The sequence below is a fragment of the Copidosoma floridanum genome, unplaced genomic scaffold (assembly GCF_036245765.1).
Source record: "Copidosoma floridanum isolate Cflo_tuat_1 unplaced genomic scaffold, Cflo_Japanese_pri ptg000007l, whole genome shotgun sequence".
Classification (NCBI taxonomy): domain Eukaryota; kingdom Metazoa; phylum Arthropoda; class Insecta; order Hymenoptera; family Encyrtidae; genus Copidosoma; species Copidosoma floridanum.
The window spans coordinates 3,420,285-3,439,390 of NW_028321884.1; the positions used below are offsets into that span (position 1 = coordinate 3,420,285).

The window sequence follows — 19,106 nt, forward strand, 5'->3', positions numbered from 1 at the left end:
ATTGCACCGCCATGGCTTCTCGGCGCGTCGCCGTTCAAAAGACGCGTAACCCCTTCCACGGCCATTTAAGCCGATACAAACAGTCGGGCGAGTATTGTAGGTAAAACGCTAGGGAGGGCAAAGTTAAGGCGCTTCCACGCTTTATGAAAATGAAGTCGCGCGTGCATAATGCGCCGCGCGCTCAACTTTTTAAATTCATTTTACAGTTTCTCGGACTCTTTGGCTGTCTTTTCCGCGCGGGAGAAGAAGAAGAGAAAAGAGCGACAGCGAAGCTGTAGAAAAAGTTCGAAGCTGTGTGTGTGTGTGTGTGTGTGAAATATCGAGAAGGGGGTGGGGAAAGGATGAAAAAGCCGGGGACCCGAAGGGAATTTTTCTTCCGTGCGGATAAATGTTTTCCTTTCATTTCGCGGAAAAATACCGGTCCACCGCGCTTCGATCGGAATCGCGTATCCGTTGCGCCTTTGCTCGACCGATTTTTCCCGTATTTCATCCCCTTTGTCGGCGCTAAACAAATTTTCGTCTCCGCTGCATTGGTTTTTTCTCCGCGCATCAGCCGTTTTATTCCCGTACTCTCGTCTTTAAACATTTGAATTTCGATCAAAAGTAGACATTGAAGAGTAGAAAGTAACCATTGCGAGGTAAAAAGTTTCCGGCGGCAAAATTTCAACCAGGGGAAATTAAAGTATGCCGATGAAACCACGTACGTACAGGTGTACCCATTGGAATTAAAATACATTTAAGTAAAACAAGTTAAAGCAGCAGAAACGAGCACACGGCGAACGAGAGAGTGGCAGAGGAGGGAGGGATGTAAAAGGTCGAACGGAACGCGACTAGTTTGGCACAGTGATAGGGTACACGGTAGTATAGGAAAGAGGCGGGAGGACGGCAAGGGGTTATTGGGCGTGGAAAGTTCGAGGCGCTGATATAGACACGTAATTCCGGGAGTTATAACTAGGCGCTGCGAGAGTACACGTCGTTAACAGAGCACAGGAGGGCGCAGCAGAGTAGGAGTTTGATCGAAACGAGTTCGTTCCACTTGGCGATGGGTGCAGGTGTACCTAATATACTCTACACCACAAGGTCTACGTATTGGGGACTCTTTTGCACTCTACTTATATTATATTCTCCATCACTATGTATTGACACTTGTGTACTCAGCAAAAACTTTACCAATCCACAAATATATGTATACAATACGTATATGTAATAAAGGGTTGAAATCCCTTATATATGTATACATATGTATAAAATAAAGAAATGGATCCGTAGGTTATGCGTTCCGATGATTTCGGGAGAATTGTCCGGAGACGCAGCTGGACCAACAATCGGCTTAGCTCTCACGTCCGTGTGCAAGAGAGGCGAGGTATATGTAGGTGGATGGCGCGCGTGTGCGCTTTTAATATAATACACGTGACTCGTGTGTCCTCCCCCGTTGTATATATACGGCGCGTGCATGTGCAAGACGGCCCGTTCCAAGTGGATAAAGCCTACGTGCGGTCAGACCGTCCCTCCCATTCTCCGAAAGATTTAATTAGCAGGCTGCGCTGCAGGGTAACCATGGCTAGGTATAGGTGTACACCAGCAGGCGTGCGCTGGGCCCCGGAAATTCCGACTACTCTTGCATACCAGATGAGGAGAGCCACCCCGGGCGCTTAAGCGGTGCACACGACCCCCTCTACCAACCTATATAGCTCCTAATACTTCTCTTGACGCTGTTGTCGTCTCTCCCCCACCCGATTTCGCACCTCCTCTTTGATATAAGCCGCTGCAGCCCCCTACGTATATACGTACATTGCATGGCTCGGTAGCTATACCCTGAGATGGTATCTTTGTGTATTTTCGGAGAGGAGCTATTAGCTCCCTTCGCCCCCGCCGACGTCTTTACGGCCGTCCTCGTCCGATGGAGGCCCGAGACGAAACCATGAGCAGCAGCTAAATTCTCGGGAGGAGGAGGAGGAGATGCGTGCGATAAGTCAGCCCGTCGATGCCCGATAGCGCGAGGCCCGACGATGGCTACTAATCGGATGAAGGGCCGAAACGAGGGTCGCTGATATGTATAGACTGTTGCGTACTTGATGTTTATATACGTACATTAGTACATAGCCAAGGGTACACATATATAATTTACGGTGTGGAATGCTCAAGACGGTCGAGTATCGCGCGCCCCCTAGGGGCCTCTCTCCTAAGTTATACCCCCCCCCGAATCGAGCGCCCTGGATGTGTATAATATATACCCACTCCCTTGACGGGTATGGAGTGGGTGCGTGTGGTATCTATAGGCCTCGAGTTTATCCGTGGGGGCTACTCTGCTGTACCGCTGCGCTTCGGCCTCGTTTGTACACTTGTATGGGAGATTAAAATACATAACTCTCATTCTTTGTTTTGTTCGTTATCTTCAAAGATTATTTTTATTATTATCATCAATCTGTCGTAATTGCTTTTACTTTTTCTATCTTGTAATGATAAGACAATATCTACTTTATGTATATATAATACGTGGTATCCGTATCTTTTGAGCAATTTGTGTGTGTCTCGTGCTATACGATGTACCTGGGCACGACGTTGTCTAACCAATGTGTTTGTTTGTTTGTTTGTCCAACTTTAGTGCCGAGCAACGCAACTACGTGTCCGACCGACAGTGTAGCGATGGACGACGGTGAATGCAAATGCGTCTCGCCGTGTCCCAGGCACGATTGCCAGCCTGGACTGCAGGCCATCCGAGTGCAGGAGGCCATACCCGAGATCCCGGGGCTCTGCTGTCCTCTGTACGAGTGCCACAAACAAGGTGGGATATATCATACCGATTTCGTTATTAATTCAAACACCCCACCGATATAAGAAATTATGTATTTTTTTCCTGCACGCGTTTCTATCAGCTCAATGCAAATAAGATGCTGACATTCATACGGCCCGTCATCGCGTTATCGCTATTTTTTCGTTTTAAAGGTTTTTTTTTTTTTTTTTTTTTTTTTTTTTTAAAGGTATATAGATCCCTTGAGCAATTACCTTGCCCAATAATAAAGACATGAGCGATTTATCTCGTATTAAAAACCAAGACAATAAGGTGTACGATTGTTGGCAAAAGTGCAAGTGTGTTTGTAAGGTTTATATGATTGAGTCAATATCGTATAAAAACAATGAATAATAATCAGTGACGCTGAGCTACGAGCCCGACGACAAAGCGACGCAGTGCTTCGACGGTCGGGGCCAGCCGCGCGACAACGGGGACACGTGGCACGAGCTGGACCCCTGCACGAGCTGCCAATGCGAGGACGGGCGCAAGTCCTGCCACGCGACCATGTGCCGGTCGTGCGAGCGATCGCTACCCCGTGCCCCGGGGGAGTGCTGTCCACGATGCGCCACCACCTCCTGTCCAAATCTCGCCGAGACCTGCAAGCTCCTCGACTGCGGCGAGCTGGGACTCGCCGTCGACGATAACGGCTGCACCACCTGCAAGTGCAGGACACCCGTCGAACAGGTACGTCGTTTTTTGTCGCCCCCCCTTTTGAGTTCTCCCCAAACCCTTCGCGACAATATCTCTGTGTGTATATATGCATACATACCTAATTATGCGCCGAAAAACTCGCTCCTCGAACTTTGCACTTCTAATGATGTTTAATTCATTCGAAGATTCAGCGGTGCTCGCGTTACGCTGCAGAACAAAACCATCCAACACAAAACCTCCCAACCCTTATAAAATGTCGTCTTTGTTAATTATTGTAAATGAAACAAATAGAGATGGAGAGAGAGAGAGAGGGTTGGTTAAAAATGTGTTGGTCGTTGCAGAACGAGGTGATGGAGGAGGATGACGATGACGAGGAGGACGATGAGGAGGATGAGGACGGGCTCGACGAGGACGACGAGTGTCCCGAGTCCCAGCAGTCGTGCAACCTCAGCTGCCAGTGGGGCTTCCTCATGGACTCGAGGGGCTGCGTGTTTTGCCAGTGCAGGCCGCGCCCCGACTGTCCGGCCATCATTGACTGCGACCTCGAGTGCCCGCAAGGCTTTACCATGGACGAGCTCGGCTGCCCGGTAAGATAATCTATATATACACGGCTGCTTGTCCGCTCTACAAAGAGCTCGTGCACAAAGGCTCTTTTTGCTCACCCCCGTGTACGTGCACCTTGTATTTGGGTGAGGCCTGATTTAAGCCATCTTTTTGTCGCCACGAGGAGACGCTTTGACGATGCGCGCGCGTTTAGTGTATACCCAAGCCCTCTCTTGCCTTTGATGTGGCGGATAATTTAGCCCCCTTCGGTAGGGCTATATTGTATATATGCAAAGAGAGCGCAATGTTTTTACCAAGCGGTTGTGCGATGAATCATGGCTCGTGTTTTTTGGTTCGGGTAGACCTGCCGGTGCCTGGACAGCTGCCTGGACGAGCGCAACGTGACACATCTCGAGGGAGCGCGCTGGCGCACCGACTACTGCCGTAGCTGTTCCTGCGAGCCCGGCGGCCGGATCTTCTGCAACGAGACCATCTGCGCGGTCGCCTGCGGCAATCCCCTGCCACCGCCCCCGGGAAAATGCTGTCCGATCTGCCCCACCCCCTCGGTAAGTCTCTCTCTCTCTCTCTTTGTTCCATCTCCCTGTTCTTTTTTTTTTTTTTCTTCCTTGCGTTCAAACTCGTACTGGAGCGATTTCGATAGATTTCTACTGAATAATGAATAATGCTCTCAGGAAACGCGATTGATTGCATTGCGGTGTCTGTGGATGATGCAGCTCGGCGCCGGAATAAATAATCGACGAGCTAATTGATTTTGGTGCGTGAGTCGTAGTGAAGCTGCATCCCGCGCGCTCTAATCAGCCAGTGCCCGGTATTGTGAACGAACGAGCGTCGAATTTTTACCGATCAAAAATAACGGTCGCACTTTTTCCCGTTTAAGCCACGATTTTTGTGCATATATGGATTGAATACTTTACAAGACCCGGTGAAATTCGTAAATTTGAATACTTTGACATGGTATATAAGCGTGCAAAATAAATGTAAAAAAGGTGGTATTCCATAGATCGTTACAAAACGGCAATTTGCATCCGGTTGAAGGGAAAAACCAAACTTTTAACGCATTGTCCAATCATGTGGTTTAATACGGTTCATCACGTAGTTTTGCCCTCGAGGATGATCACACTTAAATGGAATCTCTTTGAGAATATGCGTTCTAGTGTGGGGACGTATAGTTATACCTACTGAATTCAAATTTAATCGAATGAAAGTTACGCGAGGAGTTATAGTTGGGAAATATGATTATACGCGAACGCAGAGCTGATTACTCGCTTAGTTCGAACTATACATTTAGGTTCGAAATACATGTTGCTCGCAACTTTGGAATAGCGCCCTCCATCGTGGATTTTTAGAACTTTTGGTTGACCCGAGCATGATACCAAGATACTTATCTGCGTATACATTCAATCAAACAACGCGTGCCATTTACGTGTCATGCTCAGCCGAAATATCTCAAATTATATCCACGATGGAGATGCTATTCCAGCTTTTGTGTAGATCAAGAACAAAAACGCAGCCTCAGTTTGAGCCGTGCTAACCGCGACCTCGTGGTCGTGTTCCATCTGCTGTCGACAGGTGTTGGAGCAATGGCGAGGCTGGAGCACGCTGCCCATCATCCTGATAGTCTCGCTGACCCTCCTTTGCATTCTGCTGATGGTCCACTTGGTGTGCGGGCGCTTTCGCGGCCGTCTGGTCCCCTCCGAGGCCGAATTCATGGGCTTTCCCCATCACCAGCAGTACTACAAGTGCGTGCCCATTTACGAGACGCACGTGCCGGTCCTGCAGCACGCCGAGAAGGTAGTGCCCCTCTGAGAGGATCTGACCCGTGTAGCAGCGACGACAACGACCGAATCCCTTCCCATCACAGTATGAATTTTTCGTGTTGGACCGATAGAGCCGCAAGGTTTTTATTTATTTACTTTCCCCCCTTTTCCGTTGATTTGTCACCATTCAAACGCATCGCTGCGATGAATGGCCCTTTTTTTTTTCACTCGAGAAATTTCCGGGCTAAAGTTCGTGCCATATACATATACAAAGTTCGAGCAAAGTTATTCCGATCAATTGTTACCCAACTCGAGAGAAGTGGAGTCAAGAGGGAGAACACGAATATTTTTACTGTGATAGAAATGCGTCGCCCTCTCGTATCGGCCTCCGCCGCGTTCCCACCGAGTCCCCGCTCCTTTTTCCCTCTTTCTCTCGCTTAAGAGCCACAAGACAAAAGTTCGATACCAGGAGTACATGAATAATGAAAAAAAAAAAAAAAAAAAAAAAAAAAAAGAAGATAAATACGAGTATAAAACTAGATCTCACGCACCACACCCCCTCCCCCCGATCCTTGATAGAGAGGTATAGCTTCTACCTGCAACTGTATAAAGCATTGCCCTCGTCGTGTCCTCCCGCAAGTAATACCCCCTCGTAGCTTTTTGTTAATACTATGGTAGCCTAATATAAATATATGCATATACATATATGTATATTATATACGCGTATAAAAAGTTAAACGTAAATAATATACGCGCACGCACGTTGTTCTCTTTTTTCTTTTTCTTTTTCCCTTTCATTAGCCGTGGACACAGTATTATTTGCCAAATATTGGGCATGTGACCTCATTACCAGAGATGAAGTTTTTTTTCGTTGTAGGAAAAAATGAATTTTTTTTTATTTTTTATTTTATCAACAATCGGCACACGTATGTATACATACATCATAAGAGTGCACTGCTTGTACGCTGTTCGATGGCACAGAGCCGTTTTTGCAAAATAAAAACTTAGAGTAAGTAACACTCCTCCCTTCGCTTGCGAACTTGTCGAGCGAGGGATGATCGATCGAGCGTAACTTCTTTATTTTTCGATAGTTTCCCTCTCTTTCCATCATACGTGCAACTCGTATAAATTTCATTAACGTACAACGTACGAGTTGGTTGATAACTGTGCAGGTGATGTCGTTTTCGACTTTACGTGTAATTAGTGACGAAAGATGGGAAATGTTTTTTTTTTTTTTTTTTTCACCAACTCGGTTATTTTTGTACGGAACGAAAAAAAGTGGCTCGTCAATCTCTGGACCAGACATGTTCAACTGCGTATCGATTCTGTCCCCCTTTTTCCGATACTTCAAATGAGAAGCTCTTCGTTGTACCATTGGGTATCATTTGAAATTATTGGAATGGAAGATGATATTCTGGCAGGTCTGGTTTATGCGCTATATACTGGGGAAAAGTATTATAATTTGTATGAAAAACGTTTTTAATCAAAGAACCGTATGTTTTTTGCGCACTGCTCTGAATAAATTGCCATAAGTATTTTTTTAATGAACCCAACCGGTTACGTATACGTGCATTTTTTGTCATAACCCGTATTAAAATAAGAATTGACGTTATTTGTCTTTTACAGTTTATCGATGCATTTTACGACAATTTTTATACTTTCTCTTCAATATCAAAATAAAAATTTTGTCTAGTCAAGCGTTTGAAGCATATTTTTATTTAAATTTAAAAAATCGTAAAGACTTGCTTTTCCTTTATGCAGTACGTTATTTTTTATAAAGAGTTTCACGTCAACTGAATATGTCAAAGTGTCAATTATCGTTCGAAACTGCTGTTTATCTTGTTTATGCTTTGAAATTATTGAAATTTTTTGCTTGATATTAATTTCATTTTTTTTTCACTGATCTATGATTAAGTAAGAAAATCTTATTTTCAAACGTTTCAAGCATGTGATAATTTCATCTCGAATCAAAATATTAGAACTCGGCGTTTTGTAATTTCTGCGTAAGCTGGAGTGAAATGCTTCCTAATCGTTAAAAAAAATTGCGTATCATTATGACGTAGATGAAATTAGTAGTTGAAGTATGAAAAAAAAAAAAAAAAAAAAAAAAAACAACAACACGTGATCGAATCTTCCACTGCTGTATAGACTGTTCCTTTCTATTCCTTACATATTTAGCTTAATCTAAGATTAATAATTGATGTAAACTTTTGAAAATTATATTTGTATACAATACATATACAAAAGAGTACTCGTGAGAGAAAAAAAAAAAAAAAAAAAAAAAATTATTGAATTTGTATAAAACAAAATTCTGCACTGCACAGCTATACTAAAAATGTGAAAACAGTCGAATGTAAATAAATTTAAACTCTAAAATATGTGTTTTGTAAAACTGTTTTCAGTTTTCGTTTTTTTTTTTCTTATAATTAGATATTTACATGATTAAATTTTTTATTTCGAAACGTAAAAACAGTTTGTGTAACTTTAATGTAATTAGTCGTATTTATTAAAAAGTTGAATAATAATTTCGAAAATCCATTTGATAATTGTATTCAATATCTAGTATGAACACGTATTAAGATTAAGTTAAAATATAATTTGTATTCATCGTCAATGTTGTATAATCAATAAGATAATAATTATATATACATAAACTAAAGGAGTAACCATATAAAAAATATGATGAAAAAAAAAAAAAAAAAAACTGTAATCGCTACATGTAAATTTTGTAATCTTTCCAAACTATAGTACATAGCTTATCGGCTCAGGTAGTTGATTCTTGCATGTGCATGACTCGATATCATCTCTCCAACGAACGCAAATCGCGGAGTGTACCGAATTCGCGAGCACTTGCGAATCAACGGACTCAACGAGAGGATGAATGTGGAAGAAGCACCTTTGCACGCAAACACCTCACATATCTGTAAAACTGTCAGCGACGATTAGATATCGTTGTCCTCTTAAATTAATGATATATATTTTTTCAATGTGAGCAGACAAAATAAAAAAGACGAAACCATCGTAAAAAAAAAAAAAATATTATAAATATATAATATATGATATACATATAAAGCTATATAACGAGCGTTGACGTCGAATTATATAAATATACACGTAAAACAAGAGCTACGACGATGTTAGTTTAGATGTACAATTATCATATCAGTCGTGCAGTGAATTTTGTATTTATCATTGCCGAACGATCATTAGTTACGCAAAATTTTGTGTATGTATGCGCATACGTGGGATATGTATACACCTCGAAGACAATATTGTACCAAACGATTGAAAATATTAAAGGGCGCGATGAAAAATGTACACCAGCAAGTTGCAAAAAAAAAAAAACATTAATTGAAATCCGATGGTTTTTCATTAGCCGCCTACTTAAAATAATTTATGAATTCGTCTGACACCTGCAACACGTGTAATTAGGAACTAATGAAAAAACAAAAGTCCATCTATTCGATACACTAAGTAAAGCATAAAAGGTGACGTTGTGAGCGAATAAAGTTAAATGTGTTTTATTTCGACTAGTGAGTGATATTATTGTTAATATATTATTGGTTCTCGTGAAGAGACCACAATTGTATATGCTTATTATTATACCTAATAAAAATAAAATTAAACACGAAAACTCATTACCGCTAATACTTTTAATATATGTCCTTATGAATCAACGCTAACATTCTCCAATAAGTAAAACTCGCAAATTCCTCCAAAAAAAAAAAAAAAAAATCACGCATAAGTATAATTTTTTTTGTTTCAATCGGAGAAACGCAGAAAATTTAATTAACATTCTGGCTGCGAGCTGTGCACTGTCCAAAACTATTTTTAATCTCAAAAGTAAAATCACCTCCCATTATCCGTGCAATTAATCCCGCCACCTCGGTTCGTCCAAGCAAAAAGTGGAAGGAAAGGAAGGCGTGTGAAAAAGAAGCGAAGGAGCACCTTCCATTATCTCAATTACAAAGTTCGCAGTAAAAAGCTCAGCCGCGACATCACGGCCAGTGGCGTCCTCCTCCTCGGCGCGATTTGCTTTGATCAAACGAAAAGTCGTACGCGCACTCGGGAAAGAAACGGAAATGTGCACACGCGAGATCAGAGAGACAGAGAAAAAGAGAGCGCGAGGAGGAGCTTTATTTGCAAGCGTCTTGTTACTTTCGGCAAAAAAATCCCAAACGAGCAGAGTAAGTGCGTCCGGAGCTGGTATGGAGAAGCAGAGAGGAAAAAGAACGCTAAACCGCCACAGAGGTTTTAACGTCAAAGGGAATGACGTTACTACTGCTGACCGTCGGAGCTTTTCTGCTGATGCTAATGGCGCAAGATTATACTCCTGTGGCTGTAAATCTACGATTCAAGCATTTTATTTTACGCTTTGCAACAAATTGCACTTTGATATTGTTAATGTGTTTTTTATTTGTAAACGTAGCATAGATATTCATATTAATATTATCAGTTGAACAAATTTGTTTGATTTTGTTATCGTAAAAGTTGCATTAAAATAGGGAAGTCGCGTGAATTATTGTTTTTTAAGATTTTTATTGACAAGCGGCTAATTTTTGTAAATTATTTCAAGATAAGCTTACACATTACTGTCACGCGATAACGGGAAACAAATTATATTCTATGGACGAAACTTAAATCAAAAGATAGTTTTCTAGAATCGTCAGTTTACCGACTGACCGTAAGACTAAAGGTTACCTACGTTTTCCTACATTGACTGACAGTGGCTCGTACGATTTCTGGCTTACTTGTACTTGGAATGCATATTTACCGGTTGTTATCGACAACCAGTATTGAGAAAAACAATGTTGTAAAATTCATAGTTGAAAATAAAAACTTTTTTCTTCGATAAACAGATGTAGATTATTAAAGATTAAAAGTATGTACGTAAAATACGATAAGAGAGAGGGTAAATGAGTCCTTTGGATACACATTGATTTCTCTATATATTATATACAGTAAATTTTTACAGTCACAGTTTTCGTTTATATAATACTATATAAATCTATACATTTACATCATATACATACACTATATTTGGCTTTAGAGTAGCGAATGATTGTGTAATATTGGTTTATTTACATTTGGCTTATCGTATATATAGGTAAAAGTGACAAAAATTTTTTTTTGTACATTCAGCTGTCGCCTGGGATAAACAATAGCATATAATATAATCTGTATATATTTGATATAATAATAATAATAATAGTGATTTCATTCGCACCGTTGCGGATGTTCCGAAACACGAGTGAACGTTAAAGCGAGTATCTCTCCCAATAAACTATACATAGTTAACTTTACAGCGAGTGAAAAAAATCACTCGCACGCGCGATAAATATATATATTTATAAAGTATCTGCGAATGTGCTTTGAGCTTGGGTGAATTATCGAAATCGAAAACCTCCGAATAAAATGATCAGGACGAGGTTCACCCACCCTTGCTAAAAAAAGAAAAAAAAAAAAATCGCCTTAAGAGTAAATAAATGCAAAAAGCTTAAAAATCAAACGAAACACTCGGGTGTTCAATTTTATAGATAAAGTACGGAATAAAAGTTTCCATCTTCGGCAGATAAGTAGTATATAAAATACGTTGATCGGACGAGTGCAGCAACAAAAGATGAGTAACGTTACACCTTTTTTTTTTAGTCATCAATGTAAGTACGCGATCGCTTATTTCGGGTATTGATGTTTGGCACGCAGTAATATGTTAAACAAGTAAATGCAGACATGAGAATTAGTAAGAGAGAGGGAGGTAAAAATTCACAGGCAGTAATGATGGGTTGCAGCCGGCTCCTCGCGCCGGTGCAGGTAACTGTAGTCCGCCGGTCACATCGAGGGCTGGGCCGGTGGCAGCATGTTCTCGTATCCCGCGCCCATGCCCAACTGGTGATGATGATGGTGGTGGTGATGGTGCGAGCCCGTCATCATCTGGTGATGGTGGTGGTGGTGGTGATAACTCGGCTGGTAGTACTGGTGGTGCGAGGTTACGTTGGAGTAGTACAGCGAGGCGGCCTGATCGCCCGGTGCGGCCGGTGTAGCAGCCGACCCCTCTTTTCCTGCGAAAAATCCACGCGACAAGAGGCTCTCGTTACTATTGTTGCCACTACCGCTGTTGCTCCCGGCATCGGTACAACAATTACTACTCGGGGCAACTATCGTCATATCGGCGAGTTTGTTTTTTTGGTGCTCGTCATCGTTCATGCTCTTAATTAACCGTAATTTCCACTGACTGTCGTAAATATCACGGGCAACGTAGGCGCAGTGCGGCGGCTTGACGTCGCCAATGGGACTGAGCTCGTGGGGGTGGGCGGCGCCTGGGTGGCCGGGCGAGGGCGTGACCGAGACTGCGGGGCTCGCGTAGCCCGCGTGCTGCTGCTGCTGCTGCTGCTGGTGGTGGTGACTGCTGTTGTTGTTGTTGTTGTTGTGATGGTGGCCAGCCATGGGGCCAACCGCCGAGGCTATACCCATCCCCGGGACGGGCGACATCGTCAGAGACGCGTAGCCGGACTCGAGCTGCAGCCCGGACTGCTGCTGCTGACTGTTACCGCCGAGGTGCTGGCTTTGGCTCCCAATGACGTTGCTCGCGCTGTTCCCGCTGCCCAGTGGACTCGTCAAGGGATTCCCCGAATGGCAGCTCGGCGGAATCATTTCGCTGTAAACAGATACGAAAAAAACAAAAAAAAAAAAAAATACTTACTCGTGTTTGCAATCGATTTGGTTCACATATGTATCGTTTAATAATTGTTTGTACTCTTCAGGCGTCGCTACGGGGGTTTTCCCGTATCAGTAGCGACGTAAGTAAACTTAAACGAAAACAGGCCTGGCTCCACCACAGGATGTAATAAATAATGACAACTAGGAGAGTCAACTCGCCGGCAGGCACTTTACCAAAATGTTGAAAAGGTTTACGCCGCTTCGCGGAAAACCCGCACGAGTCACCCCCGACCCCCCAAATCTCTCGCAGAACAAAGTGCACGGTAATGCTCCTCGACAAAAAAAAAAAAAAAAAAAAAAATTTTCCCTCTCGAACGCCGAGGGGCAGGGGGGAGAGATCCGGAAAAGGCAAAGGGAAAAAGAAAAAACCACCATCACGCGCGTGGAGTGCAGCATATCTCGGGCAGAGCGTGGGGTTCTGGTCCGCAGATGTCTGTGTGCACCGACTGGCCATTATCCCCATTGTCTCTTGTCCGTGCCGGGCAGATGAGAAAAGCTCCAGCATTGCGAAGACGAGGTGCACGTGTGTTTCCGGGAAAACCGAGCTAGGCGGCCGTGGAGATTTTTCCGTCACATGCGTGCAGGCAAATTAACGCAGCAAGTTTATCAGGCTGACAGGGGACAACTGTATACGTGCATGCGGGGGAGTACACGGCTAGTCAAGGGTGCGTCGCGTCATTAGAGAGGGTCAGAGGGGAGATTTATTCGTTTTTTTTTTTTTTTTTTTTTTTTCCTTTTTTTTTTTAAGAAGAAAAATGCGCAAACGACGCGGAGACTCGAGCACAGATTTCCACTTGGCAAGGCGAATGTATACTTCATTATTTTACAGCTTTTCCGTTATTTTCCGGCTCCTCGATTATTACCTCGTATATTTAATGTTTTTTTGCCAAATACCCAAAACGACCCGGTGCTCAAGCGCTCCATCAAGCTTTTGTCATCGGAATCGTACAAGTTTAAAACAATAGGGTGTATCTACCGATTTTTCACTCGAAACAAAATGGTAACAACAATGCATGTATATAATATAAATGTCAAACGAGATAATTGATTAAACTCTCCTCTGAAATTAAAGCTCCAAACGAGTATTTTCCTCCATCGTCATCCAAACCCCGTTTATCTTTTTGCGCGAAACGATCACTTTGAATAATTTTATCTCTAATTATATACAATCGCCATGTATTATTTTACGGTAAAATAATAATAAAGCTCTACTCAGAATTTCGTCGAACGATCATGGGATGAAAAACATCGGATTCCGAGAGAGAACCGTAGTGGTGACTGTTTCGGCAATCGTTCGTAAAAAAAAAAAAAAAAAAAAAAAAAAAGAAAAAGAAAATAAAACAAAAAAATGGTCACCAAGCGCCGAGGCGTACACGCTGGTACTTCCCTCGCTTTTATATAGCTGAAGCCGACCATATCGCACAATATTAAACACACGGCTTTATACACGCATGTATATGCAAGGGGCAGCGCGTACATATATATATATACACCTATGTAGGTACACAACACACAGAGGGTACATTATGTAAAAGGCGTTAGTTCGCGGCTCGCGACGAAGCCCGCCCCTTTGGGTATACTTATATACATATACGCGGGCTCGCACGACAAAAGCTGTCCCGACAGCCATCACTTTACTCCTGCTTTTTTCTTTCTTTTTTTTTTTTTTTTCTTTTTTCTTTTCCTTTCTCTCCCTCGTCTCCTTCGCGCGAACAACACTTCCCTTCCTTCCTTCCTTCCTTTCTTCTACTACTCCTCCTCCTCCTCTAACGAGAGCCGAAGCGTTTCGAGAATTCAATCTCCGCGGAGCTCGTAAGCTGCTCTTCCGCACGCGCTAACTTATGTATATACACGCGTGAAGCTCGGCCGCTTTGTACACCGATCAGATTTGCGCGATTCAATTATCGCAAGCTCCGGGGGGGTGGTTTTTTTTCGTTTTCGCCCATCCCTCCCCTTTGGGGTACAGAGGACACGCTTTCGCGACGGCTGTATACATGTAAAACAAAACGAAAGTGGCACGTCCGTAGGGGGGGGGGGAAAGGCCCATCATAAAAATATGTGAACAACGCGTGCCAATCACCTATACGTATATGTATACCACCAACAGGGAGAGTACACGTGCGCGGTGGTATAGTGCCGAACCTATTGCCGCCCATACATATAGTGTGAACAGCTCGATAGTCTGAAAGAGGAGACGTAACCGAAGCTGCAGTATAAAACGGTAATGGGGCGTTGCATTTCCTCCTTTTTTTTTGTTTCTCTCTCTCTCTCTCTCTCTTTTTCCATCGGGGCGCGAACGCGTGCTGTATATAGGCTCCGTATTGTGCATCCATGATGCGATGGCCTTATAAGCCGTGCTCCTTGGAGAAAGGGAGCCGGAGAAATTGCGACACGTCTCGCCCTATAATGATTCAAAGAAGGCGCTTTTCTCGATCGCTATCCTGCATACTTGCGGTGTTGGTTGGTATAGGCATACATATATTATGTTGTAGATGAAAAAACCCGACCAATCATAGCGACAAAATTGCGCAATCGTCGAGATAATCAAAGAAACGTCAAAATTTTTTATTTGGGTGAAGCAATTATAATTGCAGCCCACCAGAGTTCCGACGGGTATAGGGTCGGGTCCACCGCCAATATATTGTACACATCGGAGCTGCAGCTCGTGACCGTGAACAAGCCAGCCCGTAGCCATAACAAAACCATTCCCCCTTCCCCCTTCACGCGCCATTAAAACAAGGCGCGAAGCCGTCTCTCTTAATTTCTTCTTACATATATACATGAGAGAGGGAGAGTATACTTAAAATGAAAAGGCCAGCCGTTCGTACGCGCATGCATGGCTTCTTATCGCGCCGGAGGAGTGTTTTTTATATACAATCAGCTCGAGCATTGTCGTGGAAGGATTCACCGGCAAATTGATGGATTTTCGAACGAGCCGGTATTAGTACGCAGGCGGATGTGTACCGTTTGGGAGAATCAAAGGAAGTTTTCATTTGCCCCGCGGCGCAATAATATTTACCGGCCGCGGCGATCGGCTCTCTTTTTCTTTCTTTTCCCTCCCACGCGCAATGTACGTGGTTGAAATTTAAAAAAAAAAAAAAAAACAAAAAAAAACTGAGTGTGCACTCACGCGCCCTTTTGGGTCGGTCGGTCGCGTTGCCGGCGGTTCTTGAACCAATTGGACACCTGGACCATCGAGAGCTTCGTCCTCTCGGAGAGTAGTTTCTTCTCGGCCGGGTTGGGGTACCTGTTCTCCAAGTACGCCGCCTTGAGGGTCTCCCTGGCGCGCTGCTTGAAGCAGTATATCGTCTCCTCGCCGTCCCATATGGTCTTGGGCAGGGGATACTTCTTCCGCAGCCGGTACTTGTCGACGGCCCCCAACTCCCGCGACCGGGACTTTTCGTTCTCGAGGTAGCGCGCCTCGTACCACATCTTCTGCAGCTCCGGGTGACGGCGCTCCGAGAACTCGTGCGACGTCAGGATCTTGTACACCTGGTCGTAGTTTGCCCCGTTGAACGCCACCACCGCCATGGCCATCAGCACGCTCTCGCCCTTTTGCTGGCGCTTGGACAGCGAACCCACGAATCTAAAGGGACGGGATTTTTTCATATAAACCATATACTTTGAGTTATCGATACATAGGCGGCCGTTGTTTACACGAACGGGCACAATCGGACCCATTGTTCGACGTTTACACGCAGGGACCAACAGGGCACCGATTCAGATCAATTTTATTATTTTCGTTTCACGCGGTCCAGCCCAATCGCGTAAGCATACACCCGAGAAGTGAAAAAAAAAAAAAAAAAAAAAAAGAAAGAAAAAAAAAGTGTAGGGGCGTGAGGTGGTGTATATTATAAGTGGGAAAAAAAGGGCGCACCGACTGAGCTTGGCAATGTCCTTGCTCTGGAGAAGCGCCTCGCAGATGCAGGCCACCTGATCGGGCTCGAAGCTCTGCAGCTCGCTGGCCACGCTCGTCGACAACTGTAGCCCCAGGGCGTCGGCGGTGCCCTCGCTCGCCCCCTCGGCGCAGCCCTGCAGCAACATCTTGTTCTGGTGCTCGAGATCGGTCTGCTGCTGCTGCTGCTGCTGGTGGAAGTAATCGACGACCGCCGCGGACGACGAGGTGGCCACCCCGTCCTGCCTGAGCTGCCCCGGCTCGGCCAGCCTAGGGCTACCGTTGCCCCGGTAGCCGGTAGCGTACGCCTTGATCGCATCGTAATCGCCCGGACCTTGGCTCGGCTGCTGCTGCTGCTGGTGCTGTTGTTGCTGTTGTTGTTGCTGTTGTTGTTGTTGTTGTTGCTGGTGGTGGTAATGCTGTTGGATGTGGTGGTGCGTTTGGTGCTGGTGCAGCCGGACGCCGGTGCCGGTGCTGGCTCGCGGGTATATCTTCATTGGGCCGGCGTAGGTGCAGGTCCATTCACGGGGCCTCTCGCTGCATCGCGAGGCACTTGCACCAACAGCACCCCCTGCACCGAGTTACTATATCGCGTATGTGTGTACACAGGTTGCCAACACCCGCGGATGATGCGATTGTACGGCGCGGATGGACAAACAGAAACATAAAAGAAAATTAACAAAAATTAATAAAAACAAAAAAAAAAAAAAAACAACAAAACAAGAAAAAAAACGGTACGCGAGCGCGGGTATCGGAGAGTAAGTAAGTATACTTGTGTGGCGCGCGCGGGTGGAAGATGCCGAGATACCGGTCGCACACTGCGCTCGGCTGGCGATCGACACTGCCCGTATACGGCCGAAGACCCAAAGAGACATGTTATACACGCTGGGCTCCCCGGATGGGGGGCTACATACACCACAACTCTCTCTCTCTCTAGCACACAACAACGCGGCTGGTACGGCGCTGGAGGGGGGAGGATACGCGCTCTCCCTGTACCGTATCGCGTATGTATATATATGGGTAGGTAAAGCTGTGTACAACCCCCCATTGGCTCGGCGCTGCTGGCGAGGCGGGCATTCTGGAGGACCGGGGGCGGGTATTATATTGTAGGACATTCGGGTATACATGTATACATACATATATAGCGCAGGTGATGTAGGATGGGATGCTGCGATTTTCTCTGTGTTACGTTTAAACGCAAGTTTCGTTTTCAAAAGTGTGAAAAAAAAAAAAAAAAAAAAAAAAAAAAGAAGAAGAAGAAAAAAGAGAAAATATATATATCACAGTTTGAATGGGAAAGAGTTGTGCGTGTACGCGTGTAAGAGTGGGGGTAAGTCGACGACCGGTTGCGGAAATCGGTAAAACGCACGAGAGCGCGCTCGGCGTGTCCCTCCCGATATATATTTATAAGCATAAGTAGGTGATTATGCGACGATGAGCCGGTGTTTGGTGTCGACGTTGACTCGTTCTGTTTCCGGTGTTGTTTGTTGCGACCGCGAAGGATGTACACGTGTATGGTGGCTCGGTCGCGAGGATCGCACACGATGCGCGAGTGCGAATCGTCGGATCGGGTGTGTAGTGCCTTTTTTTTTTATTTCACGCTCCATTGATCGATTCATCCGATCGATGAATGGAAATTCTCAAAAATTACGTGATGTCTGCGTAACTATGGGGTTGATGTATATTGTTTTGGAAATCGGGTTTATCAGAGAATCGGTATGATTACATTTACTTTGACATTGTGATTTTGGCCATTGAGATTTTTTCACCGTCTCGGATCCATTTTTTTTTTTTTATTAATTTACGTCTTATGGTTTATAACTTTCTGCATTATTAGTCATACACCTAAATATAGCTAAAATCATATAAGTCTTGTAATGTGTAACGAGAGCTTCGTTTTATCATGGATCATTAAATTCATAAGAATCAGTTTGTACAATGCCCTAACGTGTACAAATTGGGGTGCGCCAATCTAGCTAATCGATTGATGAATTTCAAAATATTTTGATAATGTCTTAAAAACGTTTTTGTCTCAAGGGGTAAAAATACAATTTTACCGATCATTCTTTCAAAATTTGAAATAATCGTGGCTCGTCGCTCTTCTTCGCACGCAACGTGAAACAAGGGAATTTTATGCGAGCAGAGTTAAGTCTACCTAATACCTTATTTTATACAACTTTTCCAGAAAGTTTTCATGGGTTTTCCAGCATATACAAAACTTTACTGTCACAAGTTTTTTTCCTTTTTGCTTCACGAAAAAAATTGGCATCTCTTTGAACATATTATATACGTTCGAAATCATTAGGATTTTATAATATAGGTGCCAAAGTAGGTATAGTGCAAATAATAGGGGTATAAAAAATCGAATAGTTTTTTGTGCAATGAGCTGTTTTTGTTGTAAAAAAATTACGTTATTCGATTTATATAAGTATATTCGATTGTTCTGCAGTTACAGAGGTAAAGTCATAATATATAGAGTGTCAAAGTGATGAAAGAACTTGAAAGACAAATTTAAAGTTTCTTAAGCCTAAAGTTGTTAAAAAAAAATTTTTTTTTTCTGCACTGTGTTGGAAGCTCAATTGTGTTGTAAAATAAAAATACCTGTGATGCCACACAACGCAGCCGTACAACGTTACCTCGGCCCTTGAAATATTAAAATTTGGAGATTTTTTTTTTTTGCATTTTCTGGCTGGAGAAGGGTTGCCAAAGAACCGTCTCAGCCGAAGAC

The 19,106-nt window shown here is 43.8% G+C and overlaps 2 protein-coding genes across 2 annotated transcripts; one reads left to right on the forward strand and one right to left on the reverse strand.

Annotated features, from left to right (window-relative positions):
* The first annotated feature begins 2,610 nt into the window (after nt 1-2,610).
* On the forward strand, nt 2,611-6,289 carry LOC106646186 (cysteine-rich motor neuron 1 protein-like). Its single transcript, XM_089588571.1, has 5 exons — nt 2,611-2,785; nt 3,153-3,478; nt 3,787-4,032; nt 4,351-4,554; nt 5,579-6,289. Exons 1-5 carry the CDS (start codon nt 2,647-2,649, stop codon nt 5,813-5,815), a joined length of 1,152 nt encoding a protein of 383 aa, XP_089444697.1. The 5' UTR covers nt 2,611-2,646; the 3' UTR covers nt 5,816-6,289.
* Nucleotides 6,290-11,582: 5,293 nt separating this feature from the next.
* Six4 (homeobox protein six4) lies at nt 11,583-16,900 on the reverse strand. The gene is made up of 4 exons (XM_089588851.1): nt 16,784-16,900; nt 16,361-16,740; nt 15,614-16,069; nt 11,583-12,421 (listed from the first exon to the last, which is right to left on the reverse strand). The coding sequence occupies exons 1-4, from the start codon at nt 16,898-16,900 to the stop codon at nt 11,596-11,598; spliced, it is 1,779 nt and encodes a 592-aa protein (XP_089444977.1). The 3' UTR covers nt 11,583-11,595.
* Between the last annotated feature and the right edge of the window lie 2,206 nt (nt 16,901-19,106).